This window comes from Myotis daubentonii, chromosome 4, assembly GCF_963259705.1.
Source record: "Myotis daubentonii chromosome 4, mMyoDau2.1, whole genome shotgun sequence".
In the NCBI taxonomy this organism is placed as follows: domain Eukaryota; kingdom Metazoa; phylum Chordata; class Mammalia; order Chiroptera; family Vespertilionidae; genus Myotis; species Myotis daubentonii.
The window spans coordinates 72,521,998-72,542,790 of record NC_081843.1 but is presented as its reverse complement, the minus strand read 5'-3'; the positions used below and the strand labels follow the sequence as shown (position 1 = coordinate 72,542,790).

At 39.1% G+C, this 20,793-nt stretch overlaps 1 protein-coding gene across 3 annotated transcripts in view; it reads left to right on the top strand.

Moving 5' to 3' along the window:
- The window catches only part of RASGRF2 (Ras protein specific guanine nucleotide releasing factor 2), a 190,902-nt gene that overhangs the window by 84,965 nt on the left and 85,144 nt on the right, over positions 1-20,793 (top strand). For all 3 annotated transcript variants that reach the window (XM_059694194.1, XM_059694193.1, XM_059694195.1), the window contains exons 8-13: positions 250-359; positions 1,027-1,145; positions 8,001-8,161; positions 8,995-9,061; positions 9,601-9,737; positions 17,573-17,655. In XM_059694194.1, coding sequence (XP_059550177.1) covers positions 250-359; positions 1,027-1,145; positions 8,001-8,161; positions 8,995-9,061; positions 9,601-9,737; positions 17,573-17,655 — 677 coding nt within the window. The remainder of the gene's footprint in view (positions 1-249; positions 360-1,026; positions 1,146-8,000; positions 8,162-8,994; positions 9,062-9,600; positions 9,738-17,572; positions 17,656-20,793) is intronic.

Sequence of the window (20,793 nt, the reverse complement as noted above, 5' to 3'; positions counted from 1 at the left end):
GTAGTTTATTTTAAACGTTTTAAAATATATTTCTTTTTTTCTTCTTTATTGATTAAGGTATTACATATGTGTCCTTCTCCCCCCTTTGCCCCCCACTCCCACACTTATGTATTTCTTTAAAAAATGTTTGAAAAACAATGACAACCATAAGAGATGAGACGAGCTTCTTGGAAGTGATGAGGCACAGAAGAGAATGTCCCGGTTACTGATCCTCGCCTCATGCTCACACTGGCCTGTGTTTGCATTTAGATCCCCAGGTATATCATCACCATTCATGAACTGCTCGCTCATACACCCCATGAACATGTGGAGAGGAAGAGTCTGGAATTTGCAAAATCAAAACTAGAGGACCTGTCCAGGTACGCAGAGAACTTACAATAGCGGCCTGTTATGGGAAAGCAGCAAGTCAGTGTTTTGTGGAAACCTAATTGTATGTCTAGGGAGCAAGAGGCAAGACACAATCCAGCTTCTCAGATTCCCTGCAAGTTTAATGGTAGCTCTTGAGAGCAGGTGTACTTTGGTTTAAGGTGGAGAATGTTCACTTTTCAGCATAAAATAAAAATGACTTTTTATTGCATTTTTATATTCATATTTGCCAGGAAGCTGGAGCATGTATATCTTGGATTTATCAGTAGCTTTTCAATGTTTCAGACAATTATTTATATCTGTGTTCCTTTAGCTTATTGGGATAAATGGTATAAAGCCTCTCATTTACTCTGTCTCTAAGAAATGGCACTCTGATTTCAATCTTCACTAAAAGCTTTTCAGAAAATAACATGTTGCTTTCCTGTTGCATGTACCAGCGGCATTCCCAGGGAACTCACAATCACTGACCCGCTGATCTGTAGAGTCATGATGTACATTGGCCTTGCTTTGGGTCATGGCCTATTGAGATCAAGTCGTCCAGTCTGCTTCCCTCACAGCCCCACTTACACCGATACAAGTTCCCACGTGGGGCTCTTTGTTCACCGGCCAGGGCAATACAAAGATCTCTGACAGTGATCCTGTCTGTGTCCTGGCCGACAGGATAATGCACGATGAAGTGAGTGACACGGAAAACATAAGGAAGAACCTTGCCATAGAAAGAATGATCGTGGAGGGCTGTGATATTTTGCTGGACACCAGCCAAACTTTCATCCGCCAAGGTAAGTCCTCATGCCGCACACCCACCATCTGAGTGATCTCTGCGTTTGTTACATGATCAGATCCAGGGAAGCATTTGGGAGCAGGCTTGCTGTAGCTGTGTGATTCATGCGGTTCGTGCAGGATATCCCCATGGTCTTGAGGGAGGCTGTGGTCAAGGCCCACCTTCGTGCTGTCTCTTTTCAGGGGCCACGAAAAACAGCAACACAATCATAGTACAGCAGGAGTGGCACAGCCCCTTACGTTCTGACCGGACTCTCCTCCTCAGTGGGCCAGACGTTCTCTGCAGCTCCAGTGAGGACAGACCCATCTGGCCGATGGGAGTGTCAGTGCCAGGCGGTGACGACATCCAGGCAGAGGCCCGAGAGAAGCTTGCGTTACTTAAAGCCCTCTCGTGTGGCAGTGGGGACAATGTCCGAAGTGAAAACAGCTGTCTCCTGTTCCCATTTTTCATCGGCACTTCTGGAGGCCCCGCATGATATGTTCGAGTCAGCTGGTGGCTCCAGTTACCATGGAATGTCACGCTGACCCCTGCCAGCCTTGGGGAGTGGCGGAGGCATCTTGTTTGTGGGGTGTGCTTTGGTAGCATCACCCCGTACATTGAGCTTTTGAAGAGTTCTAGGTATTTGTGCTGGAAACTATGGAGAAAGAGGAGCCTAACGGGGCACGTCTCTCCACGGCTCTCACCAAGTGCAGACAGTAAACCACATCCCAGGTTCTTTCTAAGCGCTGAGGCGTCCCGGGGGAGGGGAGCCTGCCTCATGGGATTGATGGGAGACAGTGTATTGTACACATGTATCATTTTGAACCTGGTGAGGAGCGGCACAGAAATTTGGGACTAGCCTTGAACCTGATTTCTGTTTACACTATGCCAATATTGTTTGAAGATAATTTGCATTTCTGTTGCGCACCAAAATGTGCTGCTTAAAATATTGTTTGCCTCATCAAACCAAACATGTGTGCCGTGCACATTGATTTTTGCACAGAATACTTCAAAAACGTAACACATGCAGTTCTACTTTCCATTATTTATTTACAAAGAGAGAAATCACACAGATGTTAAAGTTTGGAAGTATATTGTAGGAAATGATACCTTTTCTCATTTTTGGCTTTCGCTATTAATTTAAAAAATAACAATAGCGGAGTATAATGCTAACAACACCAGGCCTTCTGAATTTCCCCTCTGTTCCTCTGCACCAGACTGTGTCCCATGTTGGCTCCTGCCTTCCCGGCACTTCCCTGCCTCTCTGCCCTTAGTGTGTTGTCCGCCAGCCTGGAGACCAGGAATGCCCTTACCCATCTCTTCCGTGCCTCTTAACGGTCTACTTGTCCTACCAGGCTTAGGTCAGACACATCTAAGTAGCCTTTTTAACATTTCTGCTTCTTCTCATCCCCTCCCATGTAGTTAGAATGAATTTACCTTCCTCATCGTTTCCAAGGCCCTTTGCTCCTGGTGCATGTATTTCAGGCTCTTGTGTATTATAAGTCCATGTTTGCATGCCTGTCTCTCCCAGTAATTATAATACTGAAGGGCAATGCCTTTGAATTCTCTCTTGCCTGGTACAGTGCTTTCCATGATACCTGGAAGATGGGCATGGGATTAAATTGAATCGCTTGTTCAATTGCAGCTTGGGTTGTAAGGTGTCTTCTTTTGTATTTTTCTTGTGTTCAGAGTTTCCTGACAAATACTAATTGACTTGAGCTTTATAATATGTGGGAATGGAAACAGGAGTTTCTCTAACTGTTATTTCTCTAATTTCTGAAAGGACTTTTGATTGCAAAGGATGATTATACATAACCATTTGGTATATTTCTACAAACTTAGACGATTTTTATCTAACTTTGTAAAAAACATCTATAATGAAAACTGCCCGAAGGTTAAATATATTGAATGAATCATTTTTTTTTTTCATGGCACCTGGAAGAAAATCAATCATGAGTCACCTCTCCCTTTGACTCAAGTCCAGATGTTACTTATCGACTGTTCTGTATCACACGTTTAAGGAGCTCCTGCCAGCTATTAATATAGCTGATGTTATTATTGTGTTGATGTTGATTCAATGATTTGACTTTCAGCAGTATTTATCTGTATTGTTTGGTTTGGTTTGTCTGTTCAGGAATTATTCAATAAAGGTGGTTTTAAAAAGTCAGACCTTAATCTGAAAGTAGGAAGTAATTGAATTACAGATAGTTTGGAAAGTTTGCATTGTTTTGCTTTGGTTGTATCTATTATCACTTTTACTAAATACCCTTAGCAGGCTTTAAAATCCACTGAGGTGGGTTTTTAAAAAATTCTTTTAAACTTTGAGGGATTCTATTTTCTATGAAATGGACTATAATTTATCTCTAATTTTGTGTTAGTATTTGTGTTATTTACTGTTAAGGATGCTATAAGGTCTATTTCAGTGTGGTATGTATGTGCATGTGTGTGTGCAAATGCACATGTGCACAGTTTCAATCTTAAATGACTTTTTTTTGAGGACTAGAAAAAATAAATTAGATTCTCTGAAAGGCCTCTTCAGAATAAGGGCATTAGCTAATCTTAAATGTCAGTCATGAGAATTTAGTAATTGAAATAACAGAAGTTTTATTATAAACTAGAGCAGCCGTGGGCAAACTACGGCCCGTGGGCCGGATCCGGCCTGTTTGAAATGAATAAAACTAAAAAAAAAAAAAAAAGACCGTACCCTTTTATGTAATGATGTTTACTTTGAATTTATATTAGTTCACACAAACACTCCATCCATGCTTTTGTTCCGGCCCTCCGGTCCAATTTAAGAACCCATTGTGGCCCTCGAGTCAAAAAGTTTGCCCACCCCTGCACTAGAGGCTCAGGGCATGACATTCGTGCACTGGGGGGGCGGGGAGGGGGGTGGTCCCCTCAGCCTGGCCTGCGCCCTCTTGCAGTCAGGGAGCCCTTGAGGGATGTCCTATTTAGGGAGTGGGCCTAAGCCAGCAGTCAAACATCCTTAGCGCTGCCACAGAGGCAGGAGAGGCTCCCGCCACCACCGCTGCGCTCACCAGCTGTCAGCCCAGCTTCTGGTTGAGTGTCTGCCCCCTGGTGGTCAGTGCGCGTCATGGTGACCGGTCATTCTGCTGTTCAGTCGATTTGCATATTACCCTTTTATTATTGCAAATTGATTCCAATTATTAGATAGTTAATGAATAGGATGCAAAATGTATCATAGCAGTGGGCTGACATTGTCATTCATTTTCTAAAATCTGTTCAAAGTTTGTTCAACAAATAAATGCATAAATATCTGAGACAATAATAGGAAGATAATATAGCCATGTCACTGAAGGTCAAATGCTGCCTTCTCCATTTTTTGCTGTATGATATTGGGCAATTTAATTAATCTCTCTTTGCCTCAGTTATATCCCCTTAAGTTGTTTATCTTTTAGGGTTCTTCTGAAGGTTAAAGGAGCTAATATTCACAAAAGCACATTAACTAGTGCCTGTGAGATTATGATATAAACTTTAAAAACCAAGATCCAGCCCTGGGTTGTGTTGCTAAGTGGTTAGAGTATCTGCCTGTACACCGAAGAGTCTCAAGTTCAATCCCCAGTGAAGGGTATGTAACTGGGTTGCAGGTTCAATTCCCAGCCCTGGTCAAGGTGCATGCAGAAGGCAACCAATTGATGTGTCTCACATTGGTGTTTCTCTTTCTCTCTCTCTCTCTTCTCCCACCCTCCTTTCCACTATCTCTAAAAATCAATGGAGCCCTAGCCGGTTTGGCTCAGTGGATAGAGCATTGGCCTGCAGACTAAAGGGTCCTGGGTTCAATTCCAGTCAAGGGCACATGCCTAGTTTGTGGACTCGATCCCCAGTAGGAAGCATGCAGGAGGCAGCCGATCAATGCTTCTCTCTCATCATTGATGTTTCTATCTCTCTCTCCCTCTCCCTTCTTCTCTGAAATCAATAAAAATATATATTTTTAAAAATCAATGGAAAAAATATCCTCGAGTGAGGATGAACAAAAACCCCCCACCAAAATCCAAATGTTAGAATGAGTTTCTATTTTTGATAACATAAAATATGTATGAAATTTAGTAAAAGATCAAGCCACTCCAAATTGACATTTTGTAGAGAACCCATAATGCAGATTCAACATCGTCTTATAGAAATGTGAATTAAGAAAATTAAATAAAGGAGACTGAATTCAATGCACTGAGAATGAGCCATGGGCGTCTCTGGTACCTTGAGCATTCCCACACTCAGAATCATGTACTTTCAGTGTTCTTTGAACTTGTAACATGGGGTCTAGCAATACTCATATCTTCTCAAATGTCTAACCCAATAACCTGGAAATTGCTCTTCATTCTTTTTCACTACTGAGTGGAATTAAGATTAATGGCATTATATCATCAAATAGACGAGAGATAAAAAATGCTGGTGTGAACATGGAGAAAAGGGAACCCTTGTGTGCTATTGGTGGGATTGTAACTTGGTGCAGCCACTATGGAAAACAGTATGGAGGTTCCCCCAAAAATTAAAAATAGAACTACCATATGATCCAGCAATTCCACCCATGGCAAAGTTGGAACTTACTGCCTTTTCCCATCCACTCCTTTTCTGGATTTCAGTTTTTACGATGCTGAATCCACTGCTGTGTCCTGGCCATGCCACCCTGAGAAGCTGAACACAGAGCTGTTTAGCCTCTCAGGCCTCAGTTTCCCTTTCTGTAAAATGATGGGAGACCCAGGTCCTCTGAAAGATCTCCTCTGCTTTGCTTCCACCCTGTAAGTCCCATGAGTACAATCCCTCTGCTGCAATTACTTGCTCATGTACTTCTCTAAGCGTTCTGTCTTGAGCTTTTCCCATCCTTCTTTACGCTTCAAATTTAATTACTGCCTTTGTTCTTTGCCGGTTTGCTCCCACCTTTGCCACCTCTCTCATCACTCCCCTCTTGCCTGCTCCCTTCAATGGAATCAAGCCTTCTCCCACCCTCTGCTCCCCAGTCCCATGGCCTCCCCAGGATGGTTTCCATGCTATTTTGAGGCCCCAGTAGCTGCCTACTCTCTCTGTCAAGCAGTCTCACCTAACACTCACCTAAACAGATGGAATCTGGGCATGGAAGCTTTGAGCCCTTTACCACCTGTACACCTTCCGATCTTTATTAAAAAGTAGATGCTATTTGGAATATTTATATGTTAATGTGAACATTTTGTGACTCACAATCATAGTTTTACAATTTTGTATCTTTGAAGAATTTACTGCTTTTCTGTTCACTTTATTCTGTGCTCATTAAAAAATATCATGGAACCTAAAAAATGTATGGAAAGAAAATAGGGCTGCCTGCAACCTGACCTCTTAGAGATGCCCCTCTGTTAATATTTAAGGGGCCAGGATGCATTGAATGGTTCTCAAGAGGCTGATCTGAGCCTCTCTAAGGCTGCATTTTGAGTAAATGGTAGATTAAACCAATCATAGAAATAATACTGGCTCAGGCCATTTCAGAAGCCAGAGGCAAGGTATTTGCACAAATCTTAGTATTTTTGGGTTTCATATTTAATTTATGTTGGAATTTTATTTGTGGGGAGAGGGAGGTCATTATTAGGGTGAAATTATATAAAGTCTATGCAGAGCTTCTCACGTGGAATGGAAGATAGTTTTACTCGCAAGGAATGCCCTGTGTATAGACTTTATGTGGTTTATTTTCCATTTAGATTCCACAAAGAATTTTTGTTGCACAGTTTAAATGTAACCTGAAGGTGAAAGGATTAAGCAAGCAACAAACAACCAAACAAAGAAAAAAACCCCCAAAGAAAACCAAAACTCATAGATACGTACAACAGCATGGTGATTCCCAGAAGGGAAGAGAGCTGGGGGAAGGTAGACAAGGGTATAGGGGGGATAAATTATGATGGAAGGAGACTTGACTTTGGATGGTAAATACACAGTGCAATATACAGATGATGTATTATAGAATTGTACACCTGAAACCTATATACTTTTATTAAGCAATGTTACTCAATAAATTTAAATAAAAAACAAAATAAAGTAAATAAAAATAAATATAACCTGAAATAGCTGTCCTTTAAAAATAGTCCTTAAGTTAACTAGATTTTGTGTTAAATTGTATAATTTGTATATTGTTATAATATACATGTATTGCATATTCTATTTTTTAAATACTATGTAAATTCTATCAATATACTATTTATCTTCCTTCAGTGCTTCAGGAAGAATAACTTCTTTATGCTTTTTACTATGTTATTTTAGTACCATACTAGAGGCCCAGTGCACAAATTTGTGCATGGGTGGGGTCTGGCCAGCCTGGCCCCAACGGGGGGGGGGGGGGGGATCAGGGCGGGGCCTGTTGGGAGAAGATGGTGGGAGGTTGGTTGGCTGGCCTGGCCAATCGGGGCAATCATGGGCGGAGCCGGCTGGGGGGAGGGGCTGTAGGAGGTTGGCCAGCTGGCCTCACCCCCTGATCTGGCCAATTTGCTGGGTTCGCTGGCCACAGTGGGCTTCATAGCGACTGGTGGTTTCGGTCATCACGGCATTCTGGTCGCTGGCTTTTTATATATATAGATGTGATTATACAATATGTATCTTACTGTTAAATTAATCAGTTGATTGAGATTCAATCCTCATTTTTTGAATTCAGCTTGTCTTTCTTTCAAACTTATTTTCCAGCTTAGAGATGAGTAATCAAATCTGAAGTGTTTTATAAAAATAGTAGGGATTAGTGTGACTCTTAAAGCACAGTATATGGTTTCTTCTGCTCAGAATGTAGGGAATTTACTTGTTCCAATGGTGCATCCAGTGAATCATTGGTATTTATTGCATCAGGCAGGGCTCTCACTTCACAGAATTTTAATTGCTGTGTATTCTCCACTTTCCTGATCACCAGGTTCTCTTATTCAAGTACCTTCCGTGGAGAAGGGGAAACTTAGTAAAGTTCGCCTGGGTTCATTGTCTTTGAAAAAGGAAGGAGAAAGACAATGCTTCTTATTTACAAAACACTTTTTAATTTGCACAAGAAGCTCAGGAGGAAAGCTGCATCTGCTCAAGGTACTGGTTTTACATGATTATTCTATTTATGTTTCAAGACGCATTCAAGTTAATTTAATTATGACTTCCCCATGCCTGGTATCACAAAACATTATCACAACTGCAGAGTGAGGTAATGTACAATTACCAACCTTGACATTTACTGTGTTGTCACTTGGACCTACAGTAACAGAAATTTAAATGTGCATTACCATTACGAAGTGCCATTAAAACCCTAACGTGGACAAAATTACTACTAGTTGATGACTACTGAGCTATAAAAATCTTGTCAAATTGTTGCAGTGTCTATTTTTGTTAATAAACTTTTATTGAACACAGCCACAGTCACTTGTTTACATTTTATCTGCGGCTGCGTTCATGCTTCTTAAAATGGCAGATTTGAGTAGCTGCAATAGAAATCAGATGGCTTGCAAAACCTCAAAGATTTACTTTCTGGCCCTTGACAGAAATGATTTGCCTATCTATACCTTCTGTTATTGGTGGCTGAAATTATTGGCTTTCTACTGTTCCAATCACCTCCTGGTTGATGAGCTCTGCCTTTGCTGAGATGCACTCTCAAGAGCCCCTAAGGGCCATCTAGTTGCCATAGACTGACTTGCTAAATTTTATAAACATTGGGAGTGAGAGCGGTTTGGGGAGAAGAATCATGAAGTTAAATGAGCTCAATTACTTTTACGCATGTAAATTTCATTTTGGAATGTATAAAAACTTATTTATGATGTAGAATTGCTATGTTTTCTGCTATGGCAACTTGAGAATAAGATTTGCAAATCAGAGCTTCTGAACCTATGCATGATTCTCAAGTCTCTTAATGGAAAATTGGCTTTTTCCAGACAGGTGGGGTTCTCTCTCTAATAGAATGTACCTTGATTGAAGAGTCAGATGCAAGCGATGATGACTGTAAGTCACATTCTATCACTTAGAATTACATTAGAATTAAAAATTCCTATGGTTTTTTTATTTTTATTTTTTGTAGCTAAGAAAAGCTATGTAAGGAGGCAGCTGAGAATAAACTCCCTGAAGTCATTTCTATATGAAAAATTCTGTTGAACCATCTAACCTGTAAACATTGTTAAACCATCTTTGGGATTCACATTTTACTGAATTTGTCTCACAATAATGACTTTTCAGTGTCAGGCAGAGGAGAAAGGAATTATATTAGAGCGTTAGAACTCTCTAGATTACGGAAATTAAAACACAAAACAAAACAAGCCATGAAATGAGAAGGAGACCAGGATTGTAGCCCTGAGTAACCTGCTGACCTCAGCTTGTTTACCTGCTTATGAGCTTAGCAAAGCCTCCCCGATGCTGGAGGAGTGCCATATCGCTGAAATGAGATTCTGAACTTGGACACTGATCGTATTACTAGAACTACGTGAAAGCAGCTATTACTCAGATTTTGCATTCACATCTGATTGTTTGGTTTATGTGTGTTGAAGCCAAAGGTTCTGGGCAAGTGTTTGGACACCTGGACTTTAAAATAGTGGTGGAACCCCCTGGTGCCGCCCCTTTCACTGTAGTCTTGCTAGCACCTTCACGCCAGGAGAAAGCTGCCTGGATGAGCGACATTAGTCAGGTAAGCAAGTGGCGTTTGCCATAGTTTATTTTCTTGTTTTGTTTTTACATTTCACAACATTAACTTTTGGAGAGGATTTATTAGAGTTAATTTATTTTTATTTAAAAAGTGCATCTAGTTGCTGTATATTACCACTATGTATCTTGATATGCTAGAATCATTCATTGTTTGTTTTTCTTGTTATGGTTGAAATTTACATGAAATGTAGCAATTGCATTTTAGATCCTGGGCATTTTGTACAATCTTTAAATGTAATCACTAGTGTTGAATGGAGTTAAAATATCCCTGTTAATCTCCAGTGACCCCATGGATTTTTTTTTTTTTCTTATTTGTTTCTGAAGTAGGAAAATGGTGAGAAACACAAAATCAGCTAATAAGGGCTATAGCGAGAAATCACAAAGGAAGGAATTGCATCAGTCAAGATACTGTCTGTAGTGTGGAATCTGAAAATGAGCTCCTGTATTCCATATGGAAAATAATAGGAAACAAATTTGCTTATTTTTCCTTTATCAGCAATATCCAGTTAGATAATTGTTATATTTATTCAGGATTTGGAAATATGTCAAAATTAGTCATGATTGTGCTGACAAGGATGTGGAGAAAAGGGAATCCTAGTACACTGCTGGTGGGGATGCAGACTGGTGCAACAATTATGGAAAACAGTAGGGAGTTTCCTCAAAAGGTTAAATATGGAACTGCCATTTGACCCAATGATCCCACTTCTAGAAATATATCCTAAGAAACCCAAAGCTCCAATCAGAAAGAATGTATGCACCCCTATGTTCATAGCAGCACAATTTACAATAGCTAAGATCTGGAAACAGCCCAAGTGACCATCAGTAGATAAGTAGATAAAAAAGCTGTGGTAGATTTGTACCATGGAATACTATGCAGCAGTGAAAAAGAAGAATCTCTTAACCTTTGAGACAGCATGGAGGGACCTGGAGAGTATTATGCTAAGTAAAATAAGCCGTTCAGAGAAAGACAAGTATCACATGATCTCACTCATATGTGGAATCTAGTGAACAAAAAAACCTGTTGAACAAAATAGACCTAGAGCAGTGATGGCGAACCTCTGACACGTGTGTCAGAGGTGACATGCGAACTCATTTTTTTGGTTGATTTTTGTTGGTTAAATGGCATTTAAATATATAAAATAAATATCAAAAATATAAGTCTTTGTTTTACTATGGTTGTAAATATAAAAAAATTTCAATATGTGACACAGCACCAGAGTTAAGTTAGGGTTTTTCAAAATGCTGACACGCCGAGCTCAAAAGATTCACCATCACTGACCTAGAGACATAGAAGCATGGAACAGACTGTCGAATCTTAGAGGGAAGGCAGGGGTGGGTTGGTGGGTGGGTGGGGAGAGATCAATCAAAGAACTTGTATGCATATATGCATAACCCATGGACACAGAAAATAGGGTGGTGGAAGCCTGAAGTGGGGGTGGGGCAGGGCAGGCTATCATGGGGCAATGGGGAGAACAGGGGGACATAGGTAATACTTTCAACAATAAAGACATAAAAAAATTAGTTGGGATTGGACTTGGGCATTTTTATACCCAAGCTCTTCACTCCATTAACCAATACAGGAGAAAAATGATTGTGTAAGGAAAATATTAAAAGAAGGCTTGATAATTATCTTTAAAGTTGTTAACTCAAGGAAGATTGGGCAAATGGAAAAGACATATAGTACAGATTCTTTAGCCTCTTTTTCCCTGAAGAGTTCATAATACTTATTATATAAGACTTAAGTAAAAATCTGAATTATACAATAGTTCTTTAAGTGCTTTTTTCTGAGTAACTGAAAACTGAAGGAAAGTAGAAAGAGAATAAATGTGAAAAAGAATTATTTTTATACATCAAAGAAATTTTTCAGACTTAGTCTCATTTGACCCTTACAACAGTGTACTGAAGGTAAACAGCAATATTATTCCCATTTCACAGGTGAGAAACCTGAGATTTGGAAGGGTAAATGTTTGTCCAAAGTTATATAACTGTGTTGAGTCAGGACTCAAATGTAATCCAGGTCTTTTATTAGCACTCTAAACATTCTTTATAGGAGTGCTGGATTTTTACTTATATACGCCCACAACTACTTTGATGGTGAATAGCTAGAAGTGAAGGTACTTTTTTGGCTAACGAAGGAATGAAAATGTGAGATCTTCTATATTTGCTTAATTACATCCTTGTGGTGATTTATTAATGCTTTCATTAACTCTGTGTTCTATTAATACTTTAGTTTCTGTTTGTAATGCATCTCTGACCTGAAGACACTCTGAATCATTCACTGGTTCTGTGAATGTTTGTCATGCTATCACCATGTGCTGCCAGGTGTTGTGTAGGTGCCATGTTGTCAAGAAGACAGGCAGGCTAGTAAGGAACAAAAGGAAGTAGACAACGTAATGCAACAAAACTTTGTGAGTGTTATGAAGCCAAGGGGAGTAGGAAGAATGGGGAGAATAGCAGTAGGCAAAGGTGTTTTTCTGGTTGCTTCTAGCTTCTAGCTTCTGATGTACCTGGGGCTCCTACAATACACAGTTGATAATAGCTTCAAGTGACCTTAGGGTGCCTGGTGAGGCATTATCAAAAGAGAAGGCCCTTGGGGTGCGTGAATGGTTCTTTAAAGATAGGTACTCAATGCTTTGCCTGCCACAAGCATTCAAGTGAGACTCTTGACTTAGATACATCTTGTGGCAGAAATGTACAACTTCCTCCTATTTCTCCAATTTGCTATGATTAGGATGTGAAATTGCATTTGAATATATCTACAATTGAACTGGAGAAGGACACTGACTGAAAGTTGTATCTTTTTGAGGGGTGATAACATCATTAAATGAAATTACTTTGTTTAGTAAGTAGAGCCTTGATATTATGTGGCCCTGACACTTAGGATTGCACTCATTCAGCAAATAAACTTATTCAGTGATGCTATATGCCAGCCACTGTTTAGGTACTTGTGATATATCATGCACAAAAGAGGCAATGATGACAAACAATTCCCCTGCTTGTGTAGCTTATAGTCTAATGTAAGGAAGACTGAATTGAGCAGTAAACATAATGAATAACTACACACTATTTTTTTAATTTTATTTAAAAAAATATTTTTATTGATATCAGATTGGAAGAGAGAGAGGGAGAGAGAGATAGAAACATCAATGATGAGAGAGAATCATTAATTGGCTGCCTCCTGCACACCCCTTACTGGGGATCAAGCTCGCAACCCGGGCATGTGCCCTTGACTGGAATGGAACCTGGGACCCTTCAGTCCTCAGGCCAACACCCTATCCACTGAGCCAAACCAGCTAGGGCTACATACTGTTTATGTTAGAGGGTGATTGGGCAGGGTAAGAAGGTGATTGGGCTATGGGAGGTGTGTGGGTTGGTATAATTTTTCAATCGTAGTCATCTCATTCTGAAGATGACATCTAAACAACAACTTTAGCAGGTGATAGAAGTAACATGTAGATATGTGGTGAAGGTAAAGTTATTCCACACAGAGGGAACAGCCATTTCAAAAACTCCAGACCAGGAGGACACTGCATATATTGAGTAATGGCATGAAAGTCAGCGTGGCTGAGTAGAATGTGAGCGAGGGAAAAAGAAACAAAGGAAGTTGTTAAGTGGAGTTGTTAAGTAAGCAATGAGATATGGAAGTTCAGTGTTTAGGTCCAGGCTCTGCCATTTAGGTGGTAGTTCAGGCTGTGAAACTGTTGAGATCACCCAGGGAATAATAACTAGATAGAAATGAGAAGAGGTCCATGGCCCCATTGAGAGATCAGGGAGAACATCAAAGAGGACTAAGAAGGAACCCCCCAGTGCAGTCGGAGGATAGCTAAGAGGGCATGGTGTCCTAGAGGTCAACGAATAAAACATATCCAGGAGGGAGTGGTCACTTGTCAACTGCTACTAATGCGTGTCCTGCGATACTTCGTGATTGTCCTGATGTGGGGTTTGAACGGTAAGTGGTAGGGAGGGAGTGCTCCACTGATGACTGAGCCTGGCCTGCTGCCCAGCAGCCTGCATCTCAACTGGCTTTGTTCTCTGGTTAAAGCATTTTCATTTTCTGGGGGAAATTATGTGCTATACATACATGGATGGAATTTGCCGGTCTCCCAAGTATGTCTCTGGACATATTCATTATTAATAAGTTGAATCTATTGAATGCTTAAAATGTACTGTTTAATATTTTATGATGTACTAGTGTATGTAAAAATATGGACACAAAAGGGAACTGAAAATTACTTCCAACACCCAGAACACTAAATAAATGTTTATCAAAGTATTGCCACAGATCACTCTGTTAGGATTACCTGGAGGCTTTTTAAAAATGCAGATTCCTGAACCCCCATTCCAGATACCCCCAAGGTTTAACAAGCTCCAAGATCATTATAGTACAATTAAATTAGAAAACCTTTACCCTGAAAATCAACTGTTTCCATCTCTAAATCCTCCACAGTCTTGCTATAGAGAAATAATTTTACAGTTTGGCTCTCAATGTACATATGTATAATTTTTGCTTTTTGCCTCATATACGTCTTTCTATAGATATGCAAATTCTTCATATTGGTGTCTTCTAATATATATGTCAAAATATATATATCAGAATATGTATTTGTATATATAGGTATATTCTACCACATTAATGTACCACTTTTTTAGATTTTTTTCAAATATTTGGCATATCGTATGGGCAGTTTCCTGGTTTTGGTATTAATAAAGGCTGTGGTGCTAAACATCTTTGAAAAGTTTTTTCCCTTCCAAGATCCCTGGCTGTGTATCTTTCCCACAGTAGGTGAGGCTGGTACAGGTCCCTGATCACTTTCATGATTTCATAATTCATGACTCAACAGACTACCAAAATGCTTCAAGAAATATATAACTCTTCATTTCACTTCATCATCAGTAAGGGATCTATGCAGCTTTCTTTTAAGTCCTGCCACATTTATCATATTTTCCTATTTAATGGAAAAGCGGTATTGCTTTCTACTGGTTTTAGTTTACATGTCTGTAATTATCAATGAGATGAACATTTCCCACTATTTCTATGTCTTGTCCATTCATGCCAAATGGACATTTATTCATTTTAGCTCTCCTTAGAGACTAGGGAAATGAACATTTTCTTTCAATTCCTATTTCGACTATGTTTTCTATTATTTTGTCTTTTTATTTGTCATCCTTTATTTTGCTAAATCTTAATATTTTTGTGAATTGATTTGAAGTCACTGTGCTAGGCTATCGTGTTCCATTAAGCACACGTGGCTATGATTTTAGATAATCAAGTGGCTCCAGGGTATTGACACAATCCCAGTTTCACACAAAACACTCTGTTCAAAACTGTAGGCTAAGCCAGGCCTCCGTCTCTAAAGCTGTAATTTTTAGAAGTTACAATTGCTTCAATGATTACTTGCACTTTTAGCTACACCAGTAAGGCCATTATTAACCCTTGACGCCTCCAACAAAACTCACAAGTGGCTAATGGTCTTGACCAATAATTATTCCCTTTTTCATCTATTTATAGAAAAGAAAAACCTTGAGACTGGAGATTTGACCATTCATTTCAATATAGTGCATTCATTTGTGCTTGTCTTACTGTCATACAATAATGGTGTCTTAAACACATTTTTCTATAATTATGGGTATTAACTAAAATGCAGAATTAAAATTCACCTCTGAGCTTTTCGATTTGGGCAGATGTGTCAAAATATAGACTAATTTGTAGCATGCTGACATGCTTTTTTTTCCTTAAAATAGTTTCTCTGGAATCAATAGGAAATTTTCTATTCTAACAAGAAGGTGAATTAAAAGAGTAAAACTTAATCTAACCTTTCTTCCCTCTACCTAGATGTATTAATAAGGTAAAAAACATGATGACATAGTAGACTACTGACCTTTGAATAGATATTGCCCGAAGCAAACCCCTCAAAAACCCTGCTGGAGAAGTCACTGTCAAGGACCAGCTGCATCACAATTGCCTGGGGCTTTTGTGAACACACTGTTCCCAGCCCCAGCCTACTTAGAGTCATCACTGCTGAACTAGTGTATCCATGGCCCAGGAATCTGCTCTTGTTATCCTCGTAATCTCAAGGTTTACTGTAGTTCACGTAGGTTCAACGTTGCCCTTAAAGATAAGCGACACTTTGCTTATTTTCATGTATTTCTTGAATGAGTGAATTGAATTCATTTTCTCAAGGCACAAACTCTTCTCTCCAACACTACCAAATACATGCTTATGTGATCATGAGTATTTACCACTCCTGCCAGTAAAAAGTGTGCTCACTTGCGTGCGTGCACACACACACACGCACACACATGTGTACGAGCTTTTTGAAAGTTCATGTTACATCACTTTGCTTTTACAAAAGACCTATATTGTTTCAAGGTGCTGTAGTGTAAGGAAGTGAACTGAAGAGGACTTAAAAATATTCTATTTTATTTCCAGAGTTGGCATCCTCTGTACCTGGTCATTGAAATAATGGCATGAGACACGAGGGAACAATTTTTTTAAGGAAAAAACAAATATGAATATGGCTGATATACTAAATAGACTGAATAGTCAAGTGATGGCAGTGATCTGAAGTTTCTTATATGCATATTCACTCTTTCATTAGATGTTGGGGTTTAGGGTGAACTCTTAGTTGATGATCTATGTGAAGTTACTAGGCAATCAGCATCTCCACACCATTTAATTGCAGTCATAAAGCCCCACATGGTGTTTTAGTTACTAGAAGTAATTTCTGATTTTAAAATTGTTTAAATCTTTTGTATTTTCTGCTTTCCCCCCAAAGGGAATATGTATAATTCAAAATAAATCCTCTCTAACCCAAAATAATTGCAAAGAGAAATTTAAAAAAATATACATTTTATTGATTTTTTTACAGGTAGAAAGGGAGAGGGATAGCGAGTTAGAAACATCGATGAGAGAGAAACATTGATCAGCTGCCTCCTGCACACCCTCTACTGGGGATGTGCCCGCAACCAAGGTACATGTCCTTGACCAGAATCGAACCTGGGACCCTTGAGTCCACAGGCTGATGCTGTATCCGCTGAGCCAAACCAGTTAGGGCACAGAGAGAAATTTTTAATTGATAAAGCATACATATAAAATACAGAAGGCAGAGAAAATTAGCATACGTTTCTTTTAGAAAGAAAAGAGAAAAAGATGAACAGAGTTTGATGTATGCCACAAACAGGAGAAATTACACCATGCATCCTCACCAAACCAACATGGTACCAACAGAAACTAGTAAAATGTGGGAATTTATTGGCAAAAAACAAACAAACAAAACACCGGGAAGCAGGCACAGAGCTTGCTAGTGAAAGGGAAGATAATTTATTCTAAGGAAGCCACCATATCTCCTCTGCCTGCCACACACCACCCGTAGGGCAGAGAATGAACACAGCAGAGGGAGTCCCATGAGAACGTACTAAACCTCTCAGTAAGTGCCGCACCTGCCAGAGAACTGTGACAATGTGACGTGTGGTCAGAAACCTTGGGAAACACATTGCAGGAAAACATAGTCCTTATACCTACCCTCAGGTATTGACCAGGCACACAGTTTTGGTATCTAGACATTGAATCTGTCCATCAATGTGTAATGTTTACCTGCCACTGTGCGTGCACCTGTGCGCGCACACATGCGTGTGTGTGTGTGTGTGTGTGTGTGTGTGTCTGTGTCTGGGGGGGGGGGAATGAGAGAAGGGAGGGAGGGAGAGAGAGAGAGAGAGAGATGAGAAACTAAATTGTCTTGTGGCTATAAAAATTCTGGGAATATATGATCTGCCTAGGTTTTCATGTGGGTTGTAATTGTCTATTTTTTAATTTCACAGTGTGTGGACAATATACGGTGTAATGGTTTAATGACTATAGTGTTTGAAGAGAATTCCAAAGTCACTGTGCCACATATGATTAAGTAAGTGGTGTAATACTTTCCCTTGCATTTTAATCAAGATCAAATTGGTAGAGAATGTGAAACCATGAATAAAATATTGCTTCAGTAGCATTCTGCTTCATATTGTGAATGTTTCTTGTCAGTAAAATGATAATTCATGACATGCTAATATAAATAAGACTATCAGAATGGCTTTTCAGACGTATAGTTTATTGACTCACAGCATAGAAACATTGTTTTTCACACTGTGACATATGCCTTCACTCAGGAAAACTTACTGAGATTTTCAAGTTCAGTATAAGAAGTTGTGACAGCCAGATGTGTCCAAGGTCAGAGGTTGGGTCAAGGTATGGCAGATGCTTTGGTGTCTTCCCAGTGGGTGTGAATCTTATCCCTCAGATTTGGTTATAGAAGTATGTTTAGATTTCAAAAACACCTAATAGGAATCATATGGCTGTTCCATGGTACCATCTACCCACTGCCTGTGCATGGACCTGTCCTAGGGGCTGTTTCCCAGAGCTGCCAGCCTGCTCTCTGTTTTCTTAACAAAGTAAATCCTATAATTTCGAGTGATCAATAGGGAAACTGCCATTTAAAAAGAGAAACTATATCAATAGCTATGTGCCATAGCTCTCTGTATTAATGCTTTCACCTCTAAGTACTTTTGTCTTTCTAAATTCAGAAATTGTTTTGGGAATTTGTAGCTGACCAATTTGTTAATCTCATTCTTTTGGGTATTTTCATTCCAAATTTTAAGAATAAAATGTATTTATAAGAGCATTTTAATTTTAATTTTAAAATTAAAAAATGTTCGTCTTCTATCCCTTTTTTTGTGGACTCTGTTGGGGTCTGAGCTATTTTTGCTAAGGCAATAAATAACATTAACTTTCCTCTTCATAGGTAGTAGCTCTAATTAGCATGATTCTAATGGTAAAAATTTTAAAATATTAAATATTGTATTAGATGAAGGCAGAGTACAGTATACTAGTGTCATAATTACTATAGAAAAAAATGATGAAAGAATGATAGTATTTTAAATTACAAGTCAAGCTTAAAAATATTTGCGGTAGGATTATTTTTAAACTCTAGGGCAGCCGTGGGCAAACTATGGCCCACGGGCCGGATCCGGCCAGTTTGAAATGAATAAAACTAAAAAAAAAGAAAAAAAAAAAAAAAAAGACCGTGCCCTTTTATGTAATGATGTTTACTTTGAATTTATATTAGTTCACACAAACACTCCATCCATGCTTTTGTTCCTGCCCTCCAGCCCAGTTTAAGAACCCATTGCGGCCCTCGAGTCAAAAAGTTTGCCCACCCCTGCTCTAGGGCAAAGATTCCTTTAGTGTTCAGTTTTCTAGGTTTTTAGTTTAGTATAGTCTTTTTAGAACCAGATCAGTTAAAAATATGTGATGCTGAGATTAAAACCAAACATGGACTATTAAGTCAAAAGGTCCAAATTTAGACTTAGTTTTATAATTCACATTATTGGGTTAGAATTTTATTATTAATTTTCTACTCATGGGATTCTTATTTTTATATTGCACAATATAATATCTGCTATTGTTATTTGTTTAAAAAGTACTCTCTTAAAGGTTAGACAGTCATGAAAGTCCAAACTGCTTTAGAATGAGAATATGTCAGTTGGACATGGTAGCCTAAACCCCAGAGCAGCTGCATACCCACTATTTACATATTTTGTTGACTTTAAAAAATTAATACAGATAAAACTTCAGTTTTGCGCCTGACCGGTTATGGCTGGTACCCAAATGCATCTTCTGTCCCCTATGAAGGCAGTTTGACCAGCGTCCATGTCCACGCTTGTTTGTGTAACTATTTCCCATACAGATCAAGACTTTCCTGCCTTTGGGTACAGAGGTGACACTTGAACGAGTAGGAACCATTCTCCTGTAAGGACAGAAACCTGTATCTTGAGCTGTAAGGATTTTCTGATAGAGGCACACCTATTTTGATGCCATCTGTACTATACTAGAATTATAACCAAGGAAGTTTCATGTATTTAATATATTTCTTTCTTCTATTTTCCCTGCCTCATTGAGCCTGGCTCTCCTCAATCAGACAAAGGGGGGTGATTTTGTAATTTCTATTTCTTATGACAGTCTCCTCCACGGCCCTCTTTTGCCCTAAATTCTGTATTCTGGCCTCTCTGTGCATCTCCTTGGCAGTACACCATGGGGCCGGGGCGGGGAGAGAATGACATTTTTCAGAGTTAAAAAAGTTATCCTATCTTCATTGTATCTTGTTACTGACATGACATCACTTTGCAGGCACTCACTTCCTTTGAAAACTTCCTAATTATAATAGGTGATATGAGTTTGATGTTTTAATATTTTTAAGTGTTTACCAAAAAGGAGTTATTATCATAAAAGGCTTAAGTAACCACATTATATCGTTCTTGGGAGTCCCTTAGGAAATAAAGACCTTGTTCAATAATAAAAGAAAATTAAATAATTTCATAATATTCAATTTCTTTTCTTTACTTAAAATGAATGTGATTACAATTTTGAAGGACAGTGGTGTAATTAGTCAGTTTTATTTCAATTTCATGTTGGCTACAACATATTTTATCCTCCTAGTGTTTTGATTAAAGTAATTATAGTCAAAAGATGCAAATCTACCCAGCCAGTGTAGCTCAGCGGTTGAACATCGACCCAGGAACCAAGATTCTTGCTCAGGGCACATGTCTGGGTTTCAGGCTTGATCCCCTGTGGAGGGCGTGCAGGAGGCAGCCAATCGGTGATGTTTCTCTCTCATCAATGTTTCTATTTCTCTATCCTTCATCCTTCCTCGGTCTCTAAAAAAATCAATAGAAACATATTTTAAAAAAGATACAAATCTCAAAGTACAATTAAAATGCAAGATCGTGACATCTATTAGGTGAAAATATCCCTTTAAGTGGTATTTTACATTTATGTATATAGGTTGAGGCTTGCTTTCCTTTAATAGTAGTTAACCTCAACCTTCCTAGAAAATAGAGTTCTTTGGTGGAAAACGTGGGAGAAAAAGTGATTACCTCAGTCAGGCACCTTTAGACAGGCTGATTCATGAAAGTCTCTAAGGTCTTTTTCACAAGTGAGAAAACTAAGAACCAGAAAAGTATAGTTGGTTGAGGCTCACATAGTGAGTGGAAAAAAGAGCCAT